Genomic DNA, 24,716 nt, shown 5'->3' on the forward strand with positions numbered 1-24,716 from the left:
CGGTTGTTTTTTTTTATTTATGCTTGTATTTTATTGTAAATTATTATTTCACTAGATAAAATTGCAGCAAAATAATTCCACATTCTACTGATTTTACAGATAATCTGTGGGGTACCCCAGGGCCCTTAAAATATATACCATCACTTGAAGCATGAAGCACTTGATAGACTTCAGCTGGTCAAAATGCTACAACGAAACGAGGAGCTCAGGTCACTTCAGTTTTGACGTCAGCTGGTCAAAATGCCACAACGAAACGAGGAGCTCAGGTCACTTCAGTTTTGACGTCAGCTGGTCAAAATGCCACAACGAAACGAGGAGCTCAGGTCACTTCAGTTTTGACGTCAGCTGGTCAAAATGCTACAACGAAACGAGGAGCTCAGGTCACTTCAGTTTTGACGTCAGTCCAGTGGTTACCTGCTAATCTTAAAATTGATTTTGTAAAAATGAAATTTGATTGTAGATAGTTTTGAAGAATGCTTATATAAAACCAGAATGTGAAATTCTACATTGGAAATGATTGGAACACCCTGAAAAGCAGTTTTTAGAGATTGTCAGCGATGAAGTCGGGGTCTTTGGGTTTTTTACGTCTTGAATCATCAGAGTACCTCACCTGGGCGACCCAACCGAGGGTGTACAGTCCCCGGCTTGTGTCCAAGTGCTAATTGTGCTAATGCAAACATCTCCCTTCGTGATCCACAGTCACCTTTTTAGCAGCCTTAGTAATGTTTCTAGTGGGGGTTTTTTCCTCATAACCCTCAGATGCCAAGGAGCCTAAATACACGGTGCACAGATTGCCCTGGAAACCCCTGCAACCCTCCTCAGGTGGCTCGCAGCGGGACCCCCCAGCCGCTCTCCCTGCATGCATCCACCAGCTCCAGGCATTTGGCCTTATTTTGTTTGTGGGCCTCCGCCATCCAATCTTGGAAATTAATTTTATCCTTCTGTTTAGGATAAAAATAAAAAAGGCTTTAAAACTTTATGGAGACGCCATGTGGAGAAGCTAGAGTAATTTTCCTCTCATAACAACGTTCTAAGCTCTGGAAGAAATTTTACCATTGAGTGAAAATCTTTTAGCTCTGACCAGTCTTTTGAAACAAATAATGCATTCTTTCATTTGAATGAGATATGTGTCAGAGACAAAAGCTACAAATTTAGAAGCCAGTGACGGATAATACCTTAATAAATCCTGAAAAATACCTCTAATTGTTTGAAGACTTTATTTCCCTCAGAGAGCTCACTTTTCAGTCTAAATTTAAACCCCAGCCGTCTCGACTGATATTTATTATGGATACTGCGGAGAGGCACTAACTCCAGCTTCAAACAGGAACTTCAAAAAGGCAAAGCAATTACTATGCATACTCCGAACATATCCTTTTCACAAAGCCCTATTCCATTATTCCTCCTGCTCTAGAACAACAAGTTTGAAAGGAGTAGGAAGTGAAACTGGAGTCTTCTCCTGGTTCTCCAAACATCTGGTTTTGGCCCTCGTTTTGAACAATGAGCGTTCCCTCCGAGTGTAACAGGAGGATATGCTTGCTGTGTGTGTAGGTAACGGAATAATCATTTTCAAATGTTTCCCCCGTCCAAATGTGATCTAATTACAAACACTTAAATTCAGCCTCTCAGTCGGACCACCGACCTTCAAGGGAGTTTTACTCCAGACGTTTTTCTAACTACTCATTTGACTCTCCCCCACTGCAGCCTCTGAGCCATTAAAAGATATACAGTAATTGCTGCAAAGCGATCTCTTGTTTTACAGAAGTCGCATAAATTCCCCCTCTTGTCAAGCCATAATAGATGGTAGTAGGTGGTGCTGGGCGAGAAGAAGAGAGAGTGTCTGTCAGATGTGCCTTGATGTGTCTGCTCCATGGAGAGGCTCTTGTGTTGTGTGGTTGCGTTTGGCCAGTGTCATTTCCGAGGAATTTCCTGCCATCTGTGTTCAGTCGAATTCCCTTACAGATCTGGGTCTGATTGTAAATATTGGTTTCTGGCTGAAGAGATCTGTGAGTTTTGCACCACCAGCCCTCTGGACCACAATGAGAAGCTGCTGACAGAAGATGGGTAAACTGGATAGGCTGTGTTGCTTTAAGACCTGGAAAAAAAAGACTTATTCAGTAAATTGGTTGTTAAGGCCTTAACTGAGTTAACAATTCTTAGCACTGCATTATCAATATCAGGGCAATAACGAACGCTGTTGTTTATGGTTTATATTTTTGGTAAATATGAATATAATAGAACAAATATGTGCAATAATTTGCACTATTGATTTAAGACTTTCATCACTTAATAATAATAATAATAATAATAATAATACGAACAAAACCTGAAATAGGTTTTGACAAATTTGTTTTACAAATTTGTTCAATTTCTCAACTGAATTAAGTTGAAACAAACAAAGAAAAAAGCAACAAAAAAAAGAAGAAACAAACATGAAAAGAGTAATTAAAACTTTTGGATGCATATCAAATGTTTATGACATTTCAGGAAGATTTTAAAATAAGTTATGTCCAAGATTACTCCTTCAAATTGTCAAAGCCAAAAATATTACTGGAGTTGCTTTTTATTTCTGGAAAAAAAACGAACACTTTTGTCATCACCAGATTCTCTTTTTTCCTCTAGTTTAATGCAGAGCGTAGTTTCACAGCAGTATTTTTTGGTTTACTTTAGCGAAACTTCACCATGTTCAGATTCAGACTCTGACCGGGTCCGACCTGGAGTGTTAGTGGAGCCATCTTTGTTACAGTCTTTGCTTCTGTGACGTATTCCTTGTGCCCAGTTGTGATCCAGAGCCCTCTGGCAGTATGATAAGTTTAGAACTGCGCCACATTTTTCCTCATCAGTTTCATCTCTTAGCTGCAGAAAGCTCCAGCGTCCTGCTTACAAGGTGGATGCCTATTGTGGGTAAGATAAAAATATAAAAAATTAAGAAAATATGCCAACTTCTCAGAAACGTTTTTGTTGTTATTCAATCACTTCAGGATGTAAGAAGAATGGCACTTTTACTTTTCTGAGTCTCTGTTTCTTTGTCGGGATGACCCTGGACCCGGCCGCTTTTTGGATGTAGCTCAAGCAGCCGCAAATGCTTTTGTTTGAGGAAAAAAAAAATGCTTTTGTACTAAATCCATGGGTTTGTTTTTACAGCAGATTTATATACACTGGCTATTTTCATGAAACAAGTCAAATAAACTTTAGCACATATGCACACATAACGATAGTGTCTAAATGTGATGCTTAAATACATACATGGGTCTTTTACATTTTTTTTTAAATACATGTTTATTTTTTACTGTAGTTCGTAGAATTTAATAGATTAAACCAAGTCAGTTATAAAACTCCAGACCGGCTAACTCGTCCTCCCACACGTCAGATGCTCCACACAGAAGCGTCTTGTGCGACTTTGAAGCCTCTCCTGATCCCATGCCGTCGTCTCCACTCTCTCCACTTGACCTAGGAGCCGCGTTTCGGCTCTACAAACACGTCTGTCACCGAACCAGACATTTCTGTCACTCCTGCTTCCTGTTGTTTTTCGTCTGAGGGTCCTTCAGGTCCACCAAGTCCACCAAGTCCGGCCGACGCTTCATGCAGAGCTTGGCGTTTGCAGTCATGTGGCTTCTCTGTTAAATTAGAGGATGTGGTTTGGCACAGTGCCGCTTGTAAAACTTTGATTGTCTGCGATAAATCCTGGCCATGTACAAATTTGTGGGCACAGTGTATTTATTGCAGAGATTCTCTGCACAGAGTTGTTTCAGCTTGTGGGTTTCGTTTGTTGGCAGTGCTGTTCATTTGATCTGAAGGTGTTTTAACATGAAATGATTTTTTGTTTTTTTGTTTAGAAAAATGAAAATGTAACTTTTTTTATGTTTCAATGTATTTATCACTATTGTCGTTTTTTCGTGACCTCTCTATTTTATGTTTTTCACAACTTCAGCTGTTGAAAAACAAATAAGGAACATTATCATACACCGAGAATAATCTAGTGTTTCTCTGAAGTGTCACGTCTCTGTTAAAACTCCCAGGTTTTTGGGATTGAAGAAAACGGGGTAACACTCTTTGATGCAGGAGTCCTGGGCTCGAGTCCCAGCATGGCAAATTTGCTGCTCGTTTTTCCTCTCAGTTATCTGCCAAAAAACGTAAAAAAAATTTTTTTTTAAAAGTAAGAACACGACGAATCCTTTTCAAAGCTTTTCTCACATACTGTAACACATTCAGCCTGTGCAATTAAGCAAGAAACCAATGAAGAAACAAATAAATCGGTTTTGACGCAAAATGTACAATAGCCCAGCCACATCAGTTTTTTCCTCTCTTAAACCAATATATTGTTGAAGACAGGTTTTCATACAGCATTCAGGAAGGTGGCTGTAAGGAAGCCACATCTTTATTTGTTAATATCTCCCTTGCAAAAGTTCTCTGAACCCGTTAAACTGTGAGATTATCTGCTGTTCAGAGCCGTCTTCAGGTGAAAGTCTGACTGATCCATACCTAAACTTTAATTTTGCCGATTTGGAAGTACGCTTGTGCGCACAGTGATGCTGAAATGTGGAACCATCTTCATCCTCAGCTTTCAAGGCAAAAACTGACTGCTATTCAAAACTGTTGATAATTTTAGCACGTTGAAAAAAAAAACAACAAGAAAACACAAGCTATATCTTAGCTTAATTAAAGTAACCCCACAGAATGATGCTGCCAGTACCATGTTTCAAAGTGGGGAGGGTTTTCTCTTGGTGATGTTCAGTGTTAATTTCTGTGCCAAAAATACTTTTCAATTGTGTTGCACATAGCTGTGCAACACAATTGGAGTGAGTGATGGGCAGTCTCCTCTGCCCATCACTCACTCACTCACTCACTCACTCACTCACTCACTCACTCACTCACTCACTCACTCACTCACTCACTCACTCACTCACTCACTCACTCACTCACTCACTCACTCACTCACTCACTCACTCACTCACTCACTCACTCACTCACTCACTCACTCTTTGTTTTTCTTTCTTCCTTCCTCTTTGTTTTTCTTTCTTCCTTCCTTTCTTCTTTATTTGCATGGGGACAAGTGTTAAGCATAAACAAAAACAGAACACTAACATTTATAGCCTTAGTTAATTTGCAGTGTACGTCCCCTGATGGGCCTTTAACAACATTCTTTCTTTCACACGGTTTTAGGAGATTTTACCCAGGACTAAGTTTTTTTCTTCTTTGCTTCTTAGACTTGTGGAGAATACAAGAGTCTATTGTTGCATGAAAAACACAAAAAGTCCTTGTTGGAAATTCCTGCTGCTTCATCTGTGTTACTGTCAGGTTCTTTGCAAGCCTTTTTAACCCATTTCCATGTCTGTCTTTTTAAAGACTTTTGGAGAACCATCGAGTTGCACTGTCTCTAGTGTCCCATATTTTATTTAGTCATAAATGGCTGTTTTTACGGTGCAATGGTCTATAAAGAATATACTTTGTAACCTTTCGTGTTCTTCTCCTGACTGATAGCTTTGTATGATATCCTTCAGATGTGTCGTGTCTTCCAGAAAACAGAATCCTACTAGCAAAGTGGAATGTTATTTCAAATGAATCGGATTCAATACAGTTGAAGTACATTTTCTACTTTCTACTCAAAGTAGAAAATGAAAATGACTCAAAAGCTGTTTCAGCAAAATATTAGTTCAACAATGTGCAAATTTATGCAACCAGGTCATTGCAACTTCCTTTTACATGTTCTTTTTGTTCTACCGTTGAATTGTAGACAATATGTTATAAGTGGACATAGGTGTGAAATTATTTATAATGGCCTCATTTTTTTTTTACGTTACAAAAATGTTGCATTTTAACAAGAGTGTGTACAATTTAAAAGCCACTGTATATGCATAATAAGCATTTAAATACAAATTTTATTGAGGTGTTTTAAAGAAACAGGTTCTCTATTTCTTAGTATTTACAGTATGATCCTCTTATTGCACCTGAAGGTCTGCAGTTACTGATACAATACAAGATCAGTTGCAAAAGTGAAGTAAAGCATTAAAACTTCAATTTCAATAGACTTTGAAACACCAACACTGTCGAGGTGCCACCACCAGGTGGTGACAAGCACTAGTGTAAAGTTTTAATTATGTTAATCAGTAAAGTGATTGGTTTGCTGCTTTCTGTGACATTTTACTGCGAGATTCACTTTCAGGCTGTGCAGAGAAGAGAAAGATCTCCACCTCTACCCAGTGACACTTTCTCTGCTGTGTTTGTGTTTTGGCTGCCAGTGTCCCCCTCTCTCTTTGCTGTGTTAAAGGTGCTGCTCTTAGGATGTGGCGGGCTCAGAGTCTGGCACCGGAGTGGGCTGGGAGGGGTGGATCAGTGGAGTTGGTGGTGGATTGGTTTATTACTTTCCAATTATCTGTTTGGGTTCATGACTGTGGTTTGCACTTCTCCATTTGAAGACCCTTTTTTAATGTTGGACCCCTATTTCCCACCAGGTGCTCCCATTCTGTAAAAGGCAGGAGAGATTATTTACCAACCCCTGTGCTCATCAGTGTGTCTCCAAACTGGGGCTGTTGGGTGTGGACCAGTCGTTTCCACATAGAGGACTGTTTGTATGTCTGTTCTCACTTTCTAATAAGTCATATTGCGTTTTAGCCAACAGGTTTTGCTTGTCTCAGAGGAATCTTAAATGTGAATTTTGGTGATAATTGTGTATGTTGAGCTTGAGTCTGTATATTTGGCTGCAGAAATGTGGTTATTGCAGCACCTTACAAAAAGTATTCCCTCCCTTGAATCTATTTTTATGAGATGGAACAACATAACGTGGTGCATATTAGTGAGACGGACAGAAAAAAACTGCAGGTTTCTGTTTTCATTTTGAGAACATTTTAATCTGAAAAGTGTGGGGTGCATTTATGTTTCCCCATTTAAATGCAATTCTTTTGGAGTATATCACTTGCAGCTCTATATTTAGAGAGTGAAATTTCTGGCACATTCCTGTCTGCAAAGTAGCATAGTCTCACTCAGAGTGGATGAAAAGTGTCTGAGAGCAGCAATTTTGAAGGCTTGTCATTGGTTTTTACCTGGATTAAGTCTGGACTTTTTATTGACTTTGACTAGGACAACCAAAGTATACTTTATTGGAAACTCTATGTGTCTCTGGCTGTAAATTTAGGGTTCTCTCTCCATCCCAGTCTTGGGTTTTTTGCAGTCTCAGGTTTTTTTGCAGCTTCTTATTGGTTTTCTGCCAGGACTGCCCTGAATGAATCAACTATATTTGCTATTCCTGAGGATGAGCATCCCCACAGCATAATGCTGCCAAAGCCATGTTTAATCATAAGGATTGAAATGGTTAGGTATGTTTTTTTTCTTTTTCCCCCACAAAACAATTTGGATTTAGAGATTTATGACCAGCATAACACATGTTTACAGTATCCCACAAGTGGTTTGTGAAAATCTGATAGTCAGAATTTTTCTGGTTGTCTATCAACGATGACTTTTTTTCTCAACACTCCCACATACATGCCAGGTTTCTGTCCTGCATGTTAGATGCTGACCTGTGGATATCAGCAGCTCCTGCAGCGTAGCAATGGCCCCCTTTGCTTCTTCTTTAACTAATGCTCTCCCTGGCCTAACCTCTCCATTTAGCTGTACAAGTAATGGAGGCCGAACACAAAAGCACACCGCACTTTTAAGTTTTTATTTGTTAATAATTTTTGAAAACCATCAATTAAATTTCTTCTACTTCACAATATTGCAGTGACGGTTTGTGGCTGTAATGTGACATATTGTGACATAAACACTTTTAAAGGTCACCGTAATATATGACCAGGCAGACCATGAGAAAACAAGGAGGAATTGACATGCAAGTTTCTGAGCCGCGAGATTCAGCCACAACAAATTAATTTAATCCTTATCAAAATTCTCATGTGTTCTCAGGCGTATAACCCCGCTACAAAAACACTCATATCTTTGTGCTCCAGCAGTAATATTGTAGAGTTCTTCCCCCCGTCTTCTCGCTCTCTGCACCTGCTTTCGGAGGCGCTTTCTCCCTAGACGTTGTTATTTTTCATTTACTCGTGCCCTCGGGTTTTAATCGTACATCCATTACTAAGCAAACAAATAAGTTCCGGGACTATACCACAGACACAAATATAGACATGAGTTATGAGATTCAGAGAAGCCGGGGAAGGCTTTAGGAGCTAATGCATAACATCTGCACTGGACAAGGCGCACCAACCGTGTCATCCCGAGACAAAGTCCTTGCAGCCATGCTCGTAGTATGCGTGTTGACCTGTCTCATGATGGGAGAGAAGAGCTGTGGCAGATGTTGTTGTTGTTCGGAGCAGACGGGAATAAAATGATCTTTATTATCAGTTTTTAAGTGCTGAATGTTTTGATTTATGGAGCCAAAGTGGGGCCATTTGAAGTGTCACCCAGGATTTCCAGAGGCATTCGTCTTGCGGTTCTGGCAGCTCGTTGTACCTTGAGTTCAGATGTATGCATCACTCTCCAGACGTACCGACTAACGGCACCCCCGCCCTCCCCCATGCCCCACGCCCCAACCCTCTGTACAGTGCCGTACACCTCCGATCGCTCCCCTTTCCTCCTCTTAAAGCATCCATCCATCTTCACATCTGCTTTTCATTGGGGCCTGCATGTCTCCAAAGACTTGAACGCATTAAGCGTTGGCACAAGTGCGGTCTCACTCTGGCACTTAACACAACGCTTAGGTGACTTAAAAGGGAGAGGCGAGAATTATAGAAAATGATGTGTCACCAAAATAAAAAATCGCTCCAGATTACCACCAATTACACTTAATAATGCTGTCCAGAGCATCTGCTGATCAGATGGCGGGCTTCTCTGTCGGTGGGGAAGTAATTACAGCAGAAAGACTGAGAATAGGAAAGCCTCATTGAGGGAGACAGCAACATATAACAATAGGAGGATGCGGTCGGGGCTCTTCAGTATTGTATGGCTTGGAATGCTTTGTATGGTAATGCAGTCATAACAAAATATTTCGGGATAATAGCCATGCTGTTCCACAGGGGTTTAGTTCTCCTAGATTGGAGACACATGTCTGCTCTTTATTAGTCATTTATTAGTCACTGAGGTCAGGGAGTCTTTTTAGCCAAGGCACAACACAGCCGAACTCATAGTCGATTCTGATCATCAGCCCTTGAGGCAGCGGGAATAGGTGTACAATTACAGCTCAGCCTCCCTGGCAGTAATCTCTGATGTGAAAATGAATGCAGTTATGCAAATTGAGCCTTGCGATCTGTGTAATTGCAATCGAAGTGACCACAAACTTTTCCTCTAAAGTCCTGAGTCGGGCTCTCGTTGTCACAACTTTCAGGTGTGCATTCATTCACTGTTTCTGCGTTTTGTCTCGTTTCTCAGCTTCCTATGGTCGTCATAGTAGCTGCATTAATCAGCAGGACAAGGATTAAGAAGACGTTTCTACTCACAGGTCTGATGGATTGAGTTTCATAACGTCGTGAGCTGCTCTCCTGCTTGATGTGTTCTTTCTTTTTTACAAAAACATTCAAGCGTGATGAATGGACTGCGTCAGATCAGGCATGTCAGAGGTTGACTGGAACACCGGCGCTGCCAGAGAAACAATCAAACAAATTCTCAAATAACCATGTTTATCCAGTGATATACATAAATGGATATATTGTTTCATTCATGTGAATGTGCTGGTTTAATGCACTTCTTCCCTTGTAGCCGAATCAGAAATGTGCATGTGGTGCGTAAAAAGACACATGGCCGACGACACATGTGGTCTGTTTGAGATTAAATCGGACTAAACTTTTCCAGGTTTTAGGTCATTTAGGATTGTCAACCTTATATCAATTTCCAGAATGCCAGAAAAAAAAGACAATATTTAAAAAATATATTTTTTGTATCACTTTCTTCAGAGTCAGCAGTCGACACACACTATGGATTTATAAGCTTCCTGATTCACAAATAATTTCAGCTAAATGGAGGCACACCTGTGGATGTCACTTATGGGAATACCTCAAACAAATTGATTCCTTGTGTCACAACATGGACATAAACAAAAGAGCTTGTGAAGACGCTGCCGAAGCTTGTAGGACGGAGTCATGTCTGTCTATTCACAGTGGAAGAAAAGTGTCCCATAGTTTGGACTGAGGGGTCAATCTGGGAGGAAATTATTACTCTATGAGCAAAATAAAACCTGTAATACAGTTTGCCAATGTATGCATGAACAAATATCTAAATTTTGTTGAATTCTGATGTCTGATGAAACTTTAGCTGAAGCACAAGTTCATAATGACCAATTTTACATTTGGAGGAGAAAGAGGGGAGTTTGCCCTCCATCCCAACTCGGAGGTGTTGGGATGGCAGCATCGTGTTTGTGGGGGTGTTTTTACTGCAGGAGGGAGTGGTGCACTTCACAAAACATGGTAACTTGAGGAAAGAAGATTTTTTCAAGACACTGATTAAGAAGACCAAACACAGACATAATAGGTCTTCTAAATTAAACATGATCCTAAGCAACATCAGTACCATTTCAAATTGTTAAAAAATAATTCACCAAATATTAAGATGCATATAAACTTCTATTATTGGAAAAAATAAAAGTGTCTTTCTCATCATTTGTGACGTTTAGCAAATAAAAATAAGTCGAGTAATCCAAACTGACATGAAACATTTAGATTTACTATCACACTGCAAAAAAAAAACAAAAGCTGTCTTTTTTTAAAACAGAGTACGCAAATATCTGCTTTCAAGTATACGTGGCAACACAAAGCAGGTTTAATCTCAGGTCTCCTCCTGAACTCCTCGGCTTACTGTCATCCTTTTCTGATGCTGAAGAGAACGCGGTGCTTTAATTATACAGGAGAGGAGCCAGGGTGAGAAATTGATACCATGTGATGACATTTATGGAGCGGAAGATACCACTTTAGAAGTAACAGGGTGTTAATAGCCATCATGTTAGGAACACTGTGTCTTGCCTGCTCTGAAATGAGCTACATTTCTTTTTAGGGCTGCATTTCACACAATAGAGTCCTTATTTGTGCGCGCGTTTTTAGCTGGCATTGCCAAACAGCAGTGACTCTTTGTGAGGATGAGCCAGCACATCTGTATACAGTCTGCCTTTACCGAAAGAAACACTTGCCGCCGGTGTTTCTGGCACTGTCTCGCATCTTCTTTTCACCGTTCTTCTTTCTGCATCCTGCATCCCCGTTTTCCACGCCCTTAAATACTTTTTTCCTAATTGAGCCTGAATGCTTGCAAATGTGTAATGTTGTTGCACCATCCCACCTTGCTTGTTCTGATGTGCTTAGCAGTTTCTGGATGCTGCTATAAATTTAGCTTCCATCAGCAGAATTACAACCATTTGAACCAAAAAAAAAAAAGAAGGTTTTTCTTTGTTTCTGGTTCAGTTTTGACTAAGAAGTAGTAGCTTTGTTATATAACATGAAATTGGTGATTTGTATATGCTGGTGTTAGAAATGAAACCAATCAGAGTGTAGAGGCTGATTCCCAATTAGGTGTGGGCTAGAATAACCTGCAGTAAAAACACAACATTCTCACAGTTTTAATACAAATATCTGGAACAAAAATGCTAGCAGATCTCTTTATTTAAAAAAAAAGCTTGTCAACCAGCTTGTTTGCGACTGTCGTGTAATTTGTGACTTGAAAACTTTCCAAACAACTAAACTGGGATGAAAAACGCATCATAAATATCACAGATTTTTGACAGGAAGTGGACTGAGAGAGAGGGAGTTCCTGTGCAGGTGCGTTGAGGAAGATTACCCCACTTGTTGCCAATGAAACTAGGATTTTAAAGTTTTTAATCTTTGAGTTTTTAATTCACCATTCAACCTATTCAAACTTAAAAACAGCTGATTCCAGTGATTTTTTTTTTTTGTGCATCCATTCTTTATAAAACTTTATTTGATATAATAAAGCAGAACAAAGCAGGCATCCTAACATCAAAACATTACTCACTGAAGTTTCTCATCGCTATAACATGAATGGTTGACTGAGAAAGATTATTATTATTATTATTATTATTATTGAGGTTTTCCCATAGCATAACATGAAAAATATCCCAACCTACAGCCAAAAAGCAATCTGAAGTTTGATAAATTCAAAGTGGTCCAGCTCGGCAGCCCACCCAGACAGTGAAAACTAAAGAAAACAATCTTTTGATCTCCAAAAAAAGTCCCTCAATCTTTCATCTGGTCGAACACCCTTCACCTGTCAGTCCTACTGCCTGTCTCACATTTCGCCTTGGCCTCTGATGCTCCCTCCACCTCCTGATCAAACCAAGCTCCAACACACAATGAAATGCTCAGCGCTGAATTACCATGGCACATTCAATATAAACCGAATTTTCTTTTTGGGTCCCATCCAAGCCACCATATGCCGTTTCCTCCATCGGAGCGTGACTGATTTTGTTAATGTAGCAAAGCCTTAAATCACTGCAGCGCTGACTTTCAGCGAAAGGGAAGGAATCGAGACCTTTAACACTCATTTACCACTCAGACTTTAAAGTCCTAAACACTCAAAGTGTCTTTATGATGGATAATCTGAGTACATATAGTTTTGGCATTAAAATAAGTGTTGGACTCTAAAATAAAGACTGTCGTATTAACCGGTGTGAAAGGGATTTTTTACCTCTGGAGTGATGGCCTTTCCAAAGCAGCTCACAAAAAAAAAGTTATATAAACCTATATAAATACTAAATAAATCATTTTTATATTTTTATTGCTTCTCTACATAGCTGTTGTGATTAAAAAAGATAAATAAAAAGTAGGGCCGGGACTTTAAGTTAAAAATGTTAACACAGCTAATTTCCTTTTTTTTCCATACCAAAGTCTTGAACTGGAACTTTTGTCTTGTGTTCCTGGTTTGACTTTAAATCTGACACACAAGAAGCATCTGAAAACAACAGCTATCAATGACAAAGCTGCCTGTCTTGGCCCACTGAGGGTTAACTTTTGCTTCACAACACAATCTGATGGGAGACTGGAAAAGACCGTCATTGTGTTCAAGTTGTGCAAAAGGGAGTTAGCCTATAATCGAACCTAAAAACAGCGTCTCAATGTTAAACCTGTTGCAGAAACATGGATGCCCCCAAGCTAATGTGAGAAACAACACTCCATATTTCTAACAAAGTTTTTTATTTATTTATTTTTTATCAGAGAAATTACATGGATGGTCAGGGTTTCTTAAAAATTTTAAAACTTGATTGGGTATATCAAAACTTTTCACCAATCTAATGATTTCATAACCTAAATAAATTCAACATAATACATGTCTTTGATGATGTGCTTGTGTGTCTCTTAATTAAAAATATAGCAGCAAAAAGGGTTTATGAATAAGAAAATATTAGTTATTTTTGCCAATATATGGTTTTTGATTAAAATGCGACAAATTACAAACTCTGCAATTAACGTGATTAAAGATTTTAATTGAGTCCCACCACTAATCAGAAGACAAATTGAATTTCTCTGAATGTCTCTCAAACATGGCAAAATGTAATGCTTCAGTTGTTGATGACTTTTTATTTGATTTTGTGTTTTTATGATTCAAAACATTCTTCAAATCATAAAAAACAATAATGCAACTAGGCAGTTCAAAGTGCTCACATTTGCTGAAATGTGCAGCACAAACAGACTTGATTGAATGATTGAACTCTGGTCCTCATGGCTAGACTCCTACGTCCTCTCACATCTGATTCAAATGATTGCTTTATCTCCTGCATGCCATCTAGTGCTTTTTATTCCTGTTTATAACGCATGTCTGGGTTATGGGAGAAAGGAAGCACATAAAGGCACGAGGACCAGTGTTGAGAAACGTTGATCTAATAAAACTAATGCAGGAAAAGACAGCAGCGGTGTATTCAAGGATGCACATAATGTGGCGCTTCCTCACATAGTCAGGTTTTCTGAGCAGTTGACCTCTTGCTAACAGAAGGTCAATCTTCTTTCTTACATCGTCCTTAAAGTTTTACTCTACGTCTTGAAATCTGTATACACAAATAAATAGAGGCAAAAAAAAGGAAACTTTTCCAAAAGCAATTGTGGCTATTGCACTCTTGTTAGCATTGCTAACCTCAAAATGCTCTTTAAATTACTTCTATACTAAAAATAAATGGAAACAAATTAAATGAGCAACAAGTAGCAAGTGTCATACCACTCTTGGTCGCCTCTTTGCATCTATTAGAAAGAGGTGGATCACCTCTGCATGTCTGTGACGAACCCAATCCTCTTTACGATTATCACCCTTTTCTTCATAATTACCTGTCAAATATCTCTTTATATTGGTGATATTCTAAATTACTCAGATTCTTTCTCACTGCCTTGCTAGAATTAAACGTGGTATTAACCTCTCGGCATTTCTGTTTATTTCCAAATGGATTTATTCATATTTTTATTCCTCAAAAGAAACCCGCTCCGACAAAACCATCAGAGTTATATTCTACAGCCAGAAATGCCCTACATATTGTGAAGCGGTGCTTTAGGTGAGGCAGCTGTAGTTTGTTGTGCGATAATGATAGCTTTCAGTTCAGGCCTCGTTGACCACCTGGCAGTCAGATGAAGCGCTTTTCATGTCGGCATTTTTTATTTGGTTGCTTTTTTATTTACTTTATATGCGAGCAGTAAATGTGTAATTATGAAACGCAGCTGCTAATGTCAGTGATCTCCGACCTACTTCATGTCCCCTTTGCCCCGCTTTATTGATTGTTCCTGACTATTAGAGAAGGAAGAAAAACTTGGCTTCTCGTGGGCACGTCTTGAAACCTTTATACAGAAATAAACTTGTACATAAATGGCAAATATCGAGCCAAAAGGGGAATGGGGGAAGGAAAAAAAAATGAGAACACAGAGAATTTGCCAAGCAGAACAATTTTTATTGCTTAAAAACAGACGAGGGCTGAAAGTCCTCCGTTAACGGCTCTGAGTGAAACCAGCGGTGTTGCTGCAGTCCCCAGGCGATGGTGAACTGTTTGCGTAGCTCGTGCCTCCTCTCTGCCTCTTTGTGTTTCTGCTTTGAACCATGACAAGACAAATGCCGAGAATGTGGATAGAATAAATGAAGAAAATGTTTGCAAAATTCTAGAGGAACATGACCACGGATGTTCTTATTTTCTCCATTTTTGTTAATTTTTCTACCCTTTTTCCTAAATTTAAAAACATTCCCTCCCTGCCTGTTTTTTTATTTTTCCATGATTCTTTTATTTTTTCCATTTTCTTCTTGTGTTGCAAAACATACAATTCTAATTGTTGACTCTTTTTTTCTTCATATGCTTGTGTCTTTGCTAAAGTAATCCACAAACTTGCATTTAATCCATTATTATTTCTTAAGGCTCTTTTTAAATCATTCTCCAGCATTTTTTCTGCTGTTTTCTTTCACCTACATGGCGTTTGAGTTACTTTATCAATATAGGCTCATGCTGTGTGATAACATTGTGAATAATATTGTTAAGAGAAAATTAAATTTGTGAAATTGAGTTAAAAATTCAAGCAGGGAACGTGTGGCCTGTGTCTGCACATGAGTGTGTGGGGATATCGACTTACCGGCCACAAGCATTTCCAAACACACACACACACAGGAACTTGCGCGTGCGCACACACACTAAACCTTTTCCTCCTCACACACTTTTAGTATCTCGTCTTATTTTTTTGGATACTATAATCCAAAATCTTCCTTTAGGAATAATAAAACATGTAATGGAATTACTTTCAAAGTCAACAATGTGACATTCTCAAATCCCGCATTTGTGTACCGGTAATTGTTTTAATTCTTATCGCAGACATGTCTTAAATCATCTCTTTAGTGAAATCTTAAAGACGTACACTGAAATTTGAGGTTGCAATGTGACAAAATGCAAAAAACTTCAAATGATACGAGCAATTTTGCAAGACGTTGTACGCAAATTGGTCAGCATTTACAAATTGTGCAACTATGTCACGTTTGCTGGTAGGAGAATCTGCAGAAACTACATTTATTTATCCAAAATGAAAATACTGCCATTTGGAAAAAAAATCCCTAAAGTACTCCAGCGATGGCAGTGATGAATCTATCTGGCATGATTCTTACTACTTTACGGGTTGCACTTTGCCAGAAAGCTCTCCATAGATCACTCAGGGTTACCGATATGACAGCCAACGTTTATTCCTCAAGAGGTCCTACACAGTATAATAAGATTTCGACATACCACTGAAGGCTTGACTCCAAGTTCAAACTCATTGTTCTTCCAGGAAAGCCAGCAGATGACTGAGCAATATCTGCTTATCCTGCTTTTTTTTGTTGTTTTTTTATTATTATTATTATTATTATTTTGCAATGACATGGAGTCGCTGGTTTGCTTTGCAGAAACAAAACTGTGATGTCAGCACATTTCAGGGATGAATGGTGTCCTTATCTAAATAGTGAACATACGTTCTGATCAGATCTGAAGCAGACCGTTTTAGCAGTTTTGCTCTTGTTTGTCTTCCAGTTAATGGGGCCTACTGCTCGGAGAAGGATGCCAGCTCTGAGCTGAGCGATGCCGAGGGCACCCTAATGCGATGTGGGCAGAGCCTGCCACTGCCAGCGGGGGGCCATTCAGAAGGGCTCTACCCCCCGAGCCTCCACTGCAGCAGACCAGCATCCGACCTCCTTCTGCAGGATGGCCCGCACCACGGAAGCAGGTAAAGCTGTCACAACTGCTTGCTTTTTTTTTTCATTTAAAGTTGTGAATGTCTTAATTTTAACATAGTATTTCTGATAAAATGCAGATAAATTATGTTGACACAACGAGTTATTGTACATTATTTACACAAATGCAACTAATCGCTATGCAAGTCTTTAATGTTTTGAAGATTATCGTAGCAAATTTCTTGATGGCAGCTTTGACATTCCTCATATTGTCATATTCTTTTATATTGTCTCTCAATATCATCTATAGAGCCAAACAGGTAAAGGTGCTTCTGAATAAAACGAGAGGCTGACCAAGTCTTTTATTAAAGACACTGATGACATGGTCTCCCAGATCTTCTCTCCAGTCCTGACTAGCGTTAGCTCTGTTCTTTCTTTTCCTTCCCTGGTAAACTCAGAAACTCAGGGGAAGGGACAAAGACGATAGCTGCATGAGACAGACAGGAGAAAAGCGAGCTCTTCTCACATCACTCAGGGGCTTTGGACAAAATCCATAATGAGCCAGCTGACAGGAATGATTATGTTGGAGATCACAGCAACGCATGGGGAAACATGACCCGGGTTATCCATTCAGGAGGGCAAAGATTCCCACCATAATACACAGTATTGTAAACGGCGACCCTTCATAGGGCGCAATTATGCCACCAAAACAGGTGACTCCTTATTTATCCTCAATGCTGGGTTGGGTTTAACCCCTTTGTGTCATCAAAGCCTGTCAGATGGACACACTAGCCAGTGGCCTCTCGGTCTCAGAAGCCACCCTTACCTCCCCCGCCTCACTCTTCTTTGTCTTAAATGCTCATTCATATCCTCTCACTACAAGAAGATCCTATTTCAGTTATTCATAAAACAACTCTGGATCATAGACAGGCTGTGCTCCGTGATTTGTAACATAACTTTGCAGTTTTGTTTCATTTGTAACTCCGCCATGATGAACATGAGGTTTGTCCGAAACGCTCTGAGAAGAACGAATCAGTCTGTGTCTGTCAGCGAAAATAAAACTAGTGCAACTCATATTGCGTCTCCCTTACAGAAGCACCTCCGCCTTCCAGAGAGCCCCGCCTGGTGCCAACATGGCTCGCTCCTCTGCCCCTTACCCGATTAAGCAGGAGAACTCAATCGGACACAAGACCGCCGGCGTTCAACGCCCGTCTCAGGCTGCGTTCCAGGCCTGTAGGGCAGATCAAGCTTTGGAGGCATCGAGAGACGATATGGCTGCGGCCCTGCATGCTAGCACTAACGGTAACGGCGCATGCACGGCGAGCTGTTCAGGTAGTGCCGTGTCAGGAGACGCGGTGCAACCTTTTAATAATGGAGATGGCTCCTCCCCACTGGCTTTGTCCCCAACTGGCTCCCATCATTCAGCGCGTCTGCTCAGTGCTAGCAATGTGAAGAGACGCTGCCTTTCCCTGGCCTCACAGTCCACCGTCGCTTCTGGCACCAGCAGCGTCGCCCCAACGGGTTCCCCATCAGCCACTGGCACGACCTCCAAGGAGATCAATATCACCGCAGCCATCTGCTCCTCCTCCCAGATGTCGATGGTTGCCTGCGTCAACGGATTCCGCGCTAACCTCTCCCCCAGCAACGCTAGCAGCGCCGGCTTGTCTTCGTCGTCCTCCTCCTCTTCTTCTACATCCCCACCCTCTATCTGCTGCCAGCGGGAGGCAGCCGGGAGACCCCCACGTCACAGCAGCCCCCAGCAGTCGTCACTACAGGAGAGCTGTCAACTGTCCTCACCTGCCACCTGCCTCCTGTCCCTGTCCGCCTCCTCTTCCTCCTCGTCCTCTTCTTCGGCGTCATTAGTGGAGCCGGAGACAGGCCTAGGGCAGAGCCTGGGGCTTTGCGAGGAGCAGGTCCCCATGCTGCGGGGGCTTGGGGCTGGAGGAACAGCCGAGGAAAGTGAAGAGAGAGGCTTGGATGGGTTGGGACTACTGATGAGTGGGGCCCTTATGTCAGGGACATTGAGCTCCAGTTCGGACGCTGGTTGCCTGTTGGATGGAGGACAAAGATGTGGGGCAGCTCTCAAGCAGGAACCTCTTGATGACTTCTCTCCAACTGAAGACGAACTCTTCCAGCACCACTATCACCACCATCATCACCTAAGTGGTCGCACTGGGCACCACCGTCTCACTCCCCACCCATCTCGATCTGCCATGCCTCCTCCCTATCACCTGCACCAATACCCGGGCCCCAGTCATGGGGGGCCACTGCAGCACCAGAGTCAGCAGACAACACAAGCCTCCTCTCTGGTATTAAAACAAACCTCCGGAGGCCCCCCCGCCACCCACACGACCTCGGAGCGCGAAGAAGTCAGAGGAGGAGCGCAGACGGATAGGCAGGTGTGTCGCTGGATCGACTGCAGCGCTGCTTACGAGCAGCAGGAGGAGCTCGTCAGGCACATTGAGAAAGTCCACATTGACCAACGCAAAGGAGAGGACTTTACCTGTTTCTGGGCCGGCTGCATTCGCCGCTACAAACCCTTCAATGCCCGTTACAAGTTGCTGATTCACATGAGGGTCCACTCGGGGGAGAAACCCAACAAGTGCATGGTGAGTCACCAAAAAACAAACCAATCAATTACCATTCTGCAGAAATGGTGGTCTGACGTTCGACCAATATGTTTAAAATAGCTGAGTGTTCCCTCATTGTCACCTTTCAGATTTTCTTAAATATATATTTTGGTTTTCGAGGCTTACATCCTCAGAATAATGTTGTTGTTTTTTTTAAAAACAACTGTATTTATAGAAAAATACACACCAATTATTTAACTGTAGATTAAAATATTAGAAATGGATTATTTATCTGAGCACGGTGTTAAAAATATCATAGCGAAACATAATTTTCCCCACAAATAAGTAAAATTACACGGGCTGCTGCATGGTTACCTCCACTCCATCAAAATAAATAGATTTGAGATTTAAACTGGAGCTCTACCAACTTTTTTATTGGTAGAGCTCCAGTTTCACAAGTGTTCTTACAGATCAGCATGAAGCTGTCACTCCCTCCATGTCCGTTTACAAACGGGAAAATTCCCTCAACCTTAGGACAGATTTGGTCCAAATACACTGTTAGTCCACAATTTATGTAAGGCTGAAGTCTTGTTTGTTTTCACAAGTGCTCTGCTGTTTTGTGTTTTTGAGAACAGATTGAAATTCTGAAAATCCAACACATATGGGAAACATAACCAAACAATGCCTACACTTGATCCGTTTAAATGGGAGCATTAAACTTTTAGCTGTCTCACAAGTATGAAGTGAATTGGCTTCAAATCCAAGCCACACACGAGTAGAAACGTAGTAATCTGGTTAAAGAGAGCCACAGAGAGAGGGTCTGCAGTATTTGCTCAATATGATGTTTTTCACTTTAAGCTCTTGTCAGGTTCAGTTAAGGTAGAAAACTCCTAAACATACTGATAAATTCATACTGAAAAGAACTACAGTGAACCCTCTGCCTCTTTTCGATTTAACATTCACAAGTTTATCTATTAGTGGATTTTTCTGTGGAATGTAACTTCCAAATTATTCACAAAAAATTTTGCCTGTTTGCAGATCTTCTGGTAGAGCACATCTAGAATGTTTGAGAGAAAATGCAACTTTGGAAGCTGACGTATCTTGGAACAATAGTACTTTCCACACTATTGTCTGTTGTCTTCAAAGCAGCCAAATTCAGGAGCTCCATTTATTTTTCATAGTGCTAATTGGCAGTATGCCTCCAAGAGCAAATATAAGGAAGACCAAGGATGTTAGCTTCTGTGGTTGTGCTAAGATAGTTTCCATTGTGCACCATTGATGCATATAAAGATGTTTTATGTGTTTTTGGACAGGTCTCCAGTATTCACAAATTTCAACTTTTTGCAGGTGGTTAAGGTTCCTAACCCCTGCAGATACAGTGAGGGGTGAGGGGGGTTCACTGAACAAAGTTTACTGCAAAAGCAGCTTGAAAAAGATTTTATTTGAGGACTTTGTGTTTTCCACACTCACTTCATTTTTGGGAGATAAATAACTATATAATATACTGCATGTTTTTGTATATATAAGGCCGGGTTGCGGTGGGGGCACCACGAAGCATTTATGTTTAGGGTACCGAAATGGCCAGCAGCAACAGTCCAGTTTACTAACCCTATCCATGGCACATCGGCCAAAATCAGCTGCTCACCCGTTTACGGAGCACTGCAGAGGATCTTACGTTATGATTTATCTTTATTTATAGTCTGGCTACTTTGTGTAAAGTTCATGTATGCAATTATTTCTTGCTTGGAAAATATGTATATGTTGGACAAAAATTTGGGGGTAGGGGCTCATTGGTGTTTAAGGAAGTTGAAACCCCTAAACTAAGCCCCTAAATCTGTGCCACTAATCGTTGTCTGATTTTTTTGTAGACTCAAAAAAGTGTTATAAATATATAATTCCTTAATATTGATACATTTAGCCAGCTGGATTTTTCTGTATTCAGTATCTCTGAATATTTTTTCTAAATGTCCTCTTAGGTAGTTTGACTTTCCAATTAAGTAGTAGGCTATTGCATGGCTTGCTGTTTTGTTGTTGTTCTTGTTTTGGTTTTTTGACCTATTATTGTTGCAGATTTATCTTTTCCACGAGTGCTGTCAAATCACAAACGTGCAATGCGTGGATACATCCTGCATACACACTCCAGGGTGTGACACTGTTTTGGGGATGTTTTCCATATGTGAAGTTCAGAACAATTTGGCTCTTTGTGGACAAACCTCTGGACTTTGTCTGAGACATGAAACACTGAAAATTCTGCAACACACCTTAACCTCTCAATCACCCTTATTGCAAGTGCATAAATGCACAAACCCAGAAAGCTAAAATGGGCCCATTGTTTGCTTTGAGTTTCACAGTCCAAGGGATTGATGCTGGCACACTATGTTGGATTGCAACGCGTCAAGAAGCAAAGAACAATTCAAAAGATAAACGTAGAGGCCAAGAAAAACCTTTTTTTTTACATTTGTTTGCAAAGTTCTGAATATTTTAAGTAGATTTCTCTTGAGAGGTTGTAAGGAATTAACATTTTACTTGTAGTAAACAAGTCTCTCAGTCAAGACTGTTTGTAACACGTAGCTGTAGTCTAAATAAGGCCAAGCCAATGGAGATTGCTAGCCTCTTCAAATAACTCCATTATGTTACTGATGATGTGAATGGCATCTTACATTCAAACTGTCTTCATGTTTGTTTTGAATTATTCACAGATTATATAATAACTATTTACATGGGAATGGAGGTGATGGAGCACTGATGACCTTCCTGTGCAAAACACTTGCTGTAAAATGTTTGCCAATTAAGAACAGTTACACGTGTTGATGTCCCTCAAGATCATCTGAAAGGTTATCCAACCCAGAATGGGCTGAAATCGATCCATCAATGTTATCTGCTTCAAGAGGTAAAGACAAACCCCTGACCTCTTTGAACTGTGAGAGGAAGATGAACCTGGTGCTCGTTTAAGAAAAATGTTGATTAGTACAATATTTCAAATATAGTGTACATCAACTTTGCTTGCATTTAAAGTGCTGAACATTTTAAGATTCCCTGCTTGAGGTCCACAATAAAGGATTTATATAATGGGGGACTGTGGTTTCATGCTTATGTAATGCAGTTGTGTTTGAAACAAAAAGGTACAATTATTATATTAGTTTATATAAACTGTTCTGCATGCATTAGTATTTCAACAATTTACATTCATGTTCTGTTCTCAGTTCATGTTGCACACAGGAAGCTTAGTGGTGGCGCACCGCCTCCGCTGGTATTTCACGTTGAGGGATGTCCAAATGGTAGACGGACTCCTGCACAAACTAACCTGCATAGATACAGAACAAAGATGCTATGAGAGTTAGCTGCTATAAGTAAGATATTAACTGCTTGTGTCTTTTAAACATAACCCCCACTTCAGTAAGCTTAGACTATCACTTTCAGCAAATATTCTGCACATATAAAAACCAAAAGCGTCTGTCTGTATTTGGATCTTAGCTCAAAACTTTCCAAAATCCCTTTTTTTTCTTTTTTGGTGTGTCTGAGTTCCTGGACCTTTTTGCCACTAGCCCTGATGCCTCTTATTTTTGTTGTGCTCATGCAATAGACTCAGGCATTCGAGTATTTGAGCTATTCGTGTAGAGGAAACAGTTGAGACATTCTGTTTTAGGACCCAGCTCTACAGAAAAAACAGGTCTAATCCTTTTATTATCTTTCCAGCGGCAGCTTCCAGCAGGCGCTCATGAAGCAGGGCTCAGCTGACATCCAAACATAACACACCTCTCTCTCCTCTCGGCCTCGCTGCAAACAGTATATACTCTATCTCCCTTCTCTTCATCCAGCTGGACAGCATTTGCTTCACGCTGTGTCTTGGCAAGAAAAAGTCATTATCACAACATATGAGCCGTGCTTTGAACCCCGAGTGGGCCTTGTCACACTCCGTACCTGGATAGTATTTTAAGGACCTACCCATTCAAAATTATACACCAGGTCCTTCCCATGTGTAGATGCTCAATTTTGAGGGTCACGAAAACCTCCGCCGACGTTTATGAAAGTTAGTTTGGTTCCCACTCTCCCGCCAATTAAAGCTGGTCCTGGGTTGTTGTGCAGAGGCCAGCACCGAGGGACATGTGGCCAAAAAGGAAACAACATAATCCCTCTGCAATATCCTGTTGTGTTTCATACCTAATTCACTTGTTATTTTAGTTTATTACATTTTTTTTTTATGCGTCTGCATAAATATTAAAAATATATCCAGGAGGAGGAACCCTGTCATGGTCTCGGACTTTGATATTGCTCTTGCTTTGTCAGAGGCCAGCCTGTAGGATTTGTTGTGTCTGAAGGCTGCGACCGTGAGCTGCAGAGTTCGGAAAATATCTTCCTTAAGCAGGGAGGATGAGAGTCTGAGCGAGGACTTGCATGGGAACATAACTTCAGGCAAAGTGCTGCGCCGCACTCTTTATTTGGTTTGTCTTGCATCGACAGAAAAATACAGCTTGTCATTACATTTGTGTTTTCTCTTTCAGGTGTAGTGCAGAAATATGGTTGATGTCAAGTAACAGGACTGTGACATTCTGTAATATGTCACAGAGTCAGAACAGCTTCAAGATTAATCCAACACGTTTTTTTTGTCAAATTGATGACAGACCACTACCATCTCTCTGGATTCTCTACATTCTCTCTTCATCTTATTGCTCGAGTGTTTTGTAGGATCTACGTCCGGAAACTAAAATGGTCATGAAAGAGAGCAGACATTTTTTCTACTTATTTCCAAAGTCCAGCACTGTTTTAAAAAATTTAAAACATCCTGCTATTTTAGAGGTAATGATTCTATGCACTCTGCAAGGTTCACAAGAATAAGACAAACAGGCCCACAGGACCATAGAACTTCCTCCATGCCTAGGCTGGAGGTCTCTGATTGTAAGAGTCAATTTTTTTTTATCCCTTTGTTCTGACCACAGACAGTGTTTTGCATTCCTCTGAGGCATCAGAAGTTCAGGGTTAATGTAGTTCCCAAATTAAATCGCCTAACGCGATCTTTATGTTTCACAAATATTCAAAAGTGTCATTAATTATAAACTTTGTTCTAAAGAGTACTACTTTAGCGCAGAATAATCCACTTTGCTCTGTCTGAGTATTTAAAACTTTGAACTAGGTAAAGACCAGATTCCTCAATTAAATAATAAAATAGTCCTTTAAATTTAGCACCAATTAGAAAACTAGGACTTAGACACCAGCTTCAGCATCCTTACCAGTTCTTTGTGTATGGCCATATATTTTAAAGGACCCATTTCCTCTTGAATGTAGATGTGAAAAAGGCAATTAAAAATCCTTCAGGGGACAATTGACAGATTTTCTTTCCTTGTGTGAAATTATTCTACACAAGAATAATTTCACACAGACTTCTTAAGACTTCTAACGCAACTTTTTTTCTGGAGTTGAAAACATGTCCGGAGGTTTTCTTATACTTGATAAAAACAAGTAATGAGGCCTAGCCAAGACCTGCAGCCTAATGAGCATTAGTACAAGAACGTACTGTACATGTGTGTATACAAACAAACACTAAAGCATGTGCTCTCTGACACACACATG

The 24,716-nt window shown here is 40.4% G+C and overlaps 1 protein-coding gene across 1 annotated transcript in view; it reads left to right on the forward strand.

Moving 5' to 3' along the window:
- glis1b (GLIS family zinc finger 1b) overlaps window positions 1–24,716 on the forward strand; it is a 73,116-nt gene that overhangs the window by 18,483 nt on the left and 29,917 nt on the right. Inside the window, exons 3-4 of the mRNA XM_008407070.3 lie at window positions 16,439–16,631; window positions 17,672–19,187. Of these exons, the coding sequence (XP_008405292.2) occupies window positions 16,439–16,631; window positions 17,672–19,187 (1,709 nt within the window). The remainder of the gene's footprint in view (window positions 1–16,438; window positions 16,632–17,671; window positions 19,188–24,716) is intronic.

The sequence above is a fragment of the Poecilia reticulata genome, chromosome 4 (genome assembly GCF_904066995.2).
Source record: "Poecilia reticulata chromosome 4, P_reticulata-male-v2, whole genome shotgun sequence".
Lineage (NCBI taxonomy): Eukaryota > Metazoa > Chordata > Actinopteri > Cyprinodontiformes > Poeciliidae > Poecilia > Poecilia reticulata.